Genomic DNA, 1,240 nt, shown 5'->3' with positions numbered 1-1,240 from the left:
ATAACGTGGTTGAATCTTGGATTTCTTAACATCTTCAAAGAATTGAGAAACCATTTCTGGTTTTCTTTTACGTGATTGATCTTGTAATTCATAATCCATATTCAACATAGTATCAAAATTGATGTCAAAATTGTTTGATAATGATGGGTATGATTGTTGTTGTGGAATCTGTTGTTGAGATTGTTGTTGAGTTTTTTGCTTTGTAACCTTATCAGCATGTGTCTTGACATGTTTTTTCAAATCTTGAGGTCTTTTGAATTTCTTGGTACAAGTTGTACAAACAAATGGTTTTAATGGGATATGAACTCTAATGTGAGATGTGATATGATCTCTTTTAACAGTTTGAACTTGACAACCATCCCAAGCACAATTCAAATTCAGATTTCTGTTTGATTTTCTACCAACATGATCATCACATAAATGATTATACAACATTTCAGCATTGACAAAAATCTCTTTACAGTCACCCCATTTACACATGATTGGACCTTGATGATCATCATCTTTATTCTTTCTCAAGTATTTCAACTTCTTTGGAGCTTCCACTGGTGCAGCTGTTGTGTTTGCATTTGGTATTAAAACTTTTGGTTGAGGTAATGAAGGTAGAGGTTGTTGAGTGAAGATGGATTGGTTATTATTGTTGTTGTTATCCAAAATTGAACCTAACGATGGAATAGCATTATAGTTGTTGTTGTTCAACCCATAGTTGTTACTTGTATAGTTTGTGTTGTTGAAAGTGGAACCATGTGAATAGTTATTGTTGTAGTTATTATTGTTAACACTATTGTTGTTGTAACTTGTGAACCCTGCATAACCATTTGAAGAATCTATAGAAGTGTTGTGGGTAGTATTTGACGATGAGTTGTTTGGAGGAGAATCAACAGATGATACCGAAGTGTAAGATTGTGGTGAGTTTGAGTTTGGAGAGTTTGAATCATTTGAAGACTCTGTAGCTTTAGATTCATGACGTTGTAAGGACTTCTCATCCAAAGGGTTGAGGTAGTCGTCAGCCATGAGCTTCATGGATGGCAAGTTTGGCAAAGTGTAGCTGTCTCTGAATAAGTTTGACATAGTGATTTTGGTTAGCGGTTGTGGTTGGTAACTTGCTTCGTTGGAAAAGTGGATTTCATCCTTTTTAAATCTTGGAAAGGTGCCAAGTAAAAAAGGCGTAGAATTGTGGTGATGATAAAAAACGAAAAGAAAACACATCCGGACACCACACGGGAAAGAACGAGACACG

The 1,240-nt window shown here is 35.2% G+C and overlaps 1 protein-coding gene across 1 annotated transcript; it reads right to left on the bottom strand.

Moving 5' to 3' along the window:
* Positions 1-210: 210 nt before the first annotated feature.
* Positions 211-435, bottom strand: WICANDRAFT_37168 (uncharacterized protein; the record flags this gene model as incomplete). Its single annotated transcript, XM_019182526.1, has 1 exon — positions 211-435. A coding segment is annotated over one exon (225 nt), but the record flags the coding sequence as incomplete, so codon positions are not given.
* Positions 436-1,240: the final 805 nt, after the last annotated feature.

The sequence above is a fragment of the Wickerhamomyces anomalus genome, assembly GCF_001661255.1.
Source record: "Wickerhamomyces anomalus NRRL Y-366-8 unplaced genomic scaffold WICANscaffold_28, whole genome shotgun sequence".
In the NCBI taxonomy this organism is placed as follows: Eukaryota; Fungi; Ascomycota; class Saccharomycetes; order Phaffomycetales; family Wickerhamomycetaceae; genus Hansenula; species Hansenula anomala.
The sequence above is the reverse complement of the archived record's forward strand: the minus strand, read 5'-3'. Positions and strand labels throughout refer to the sequence as shown.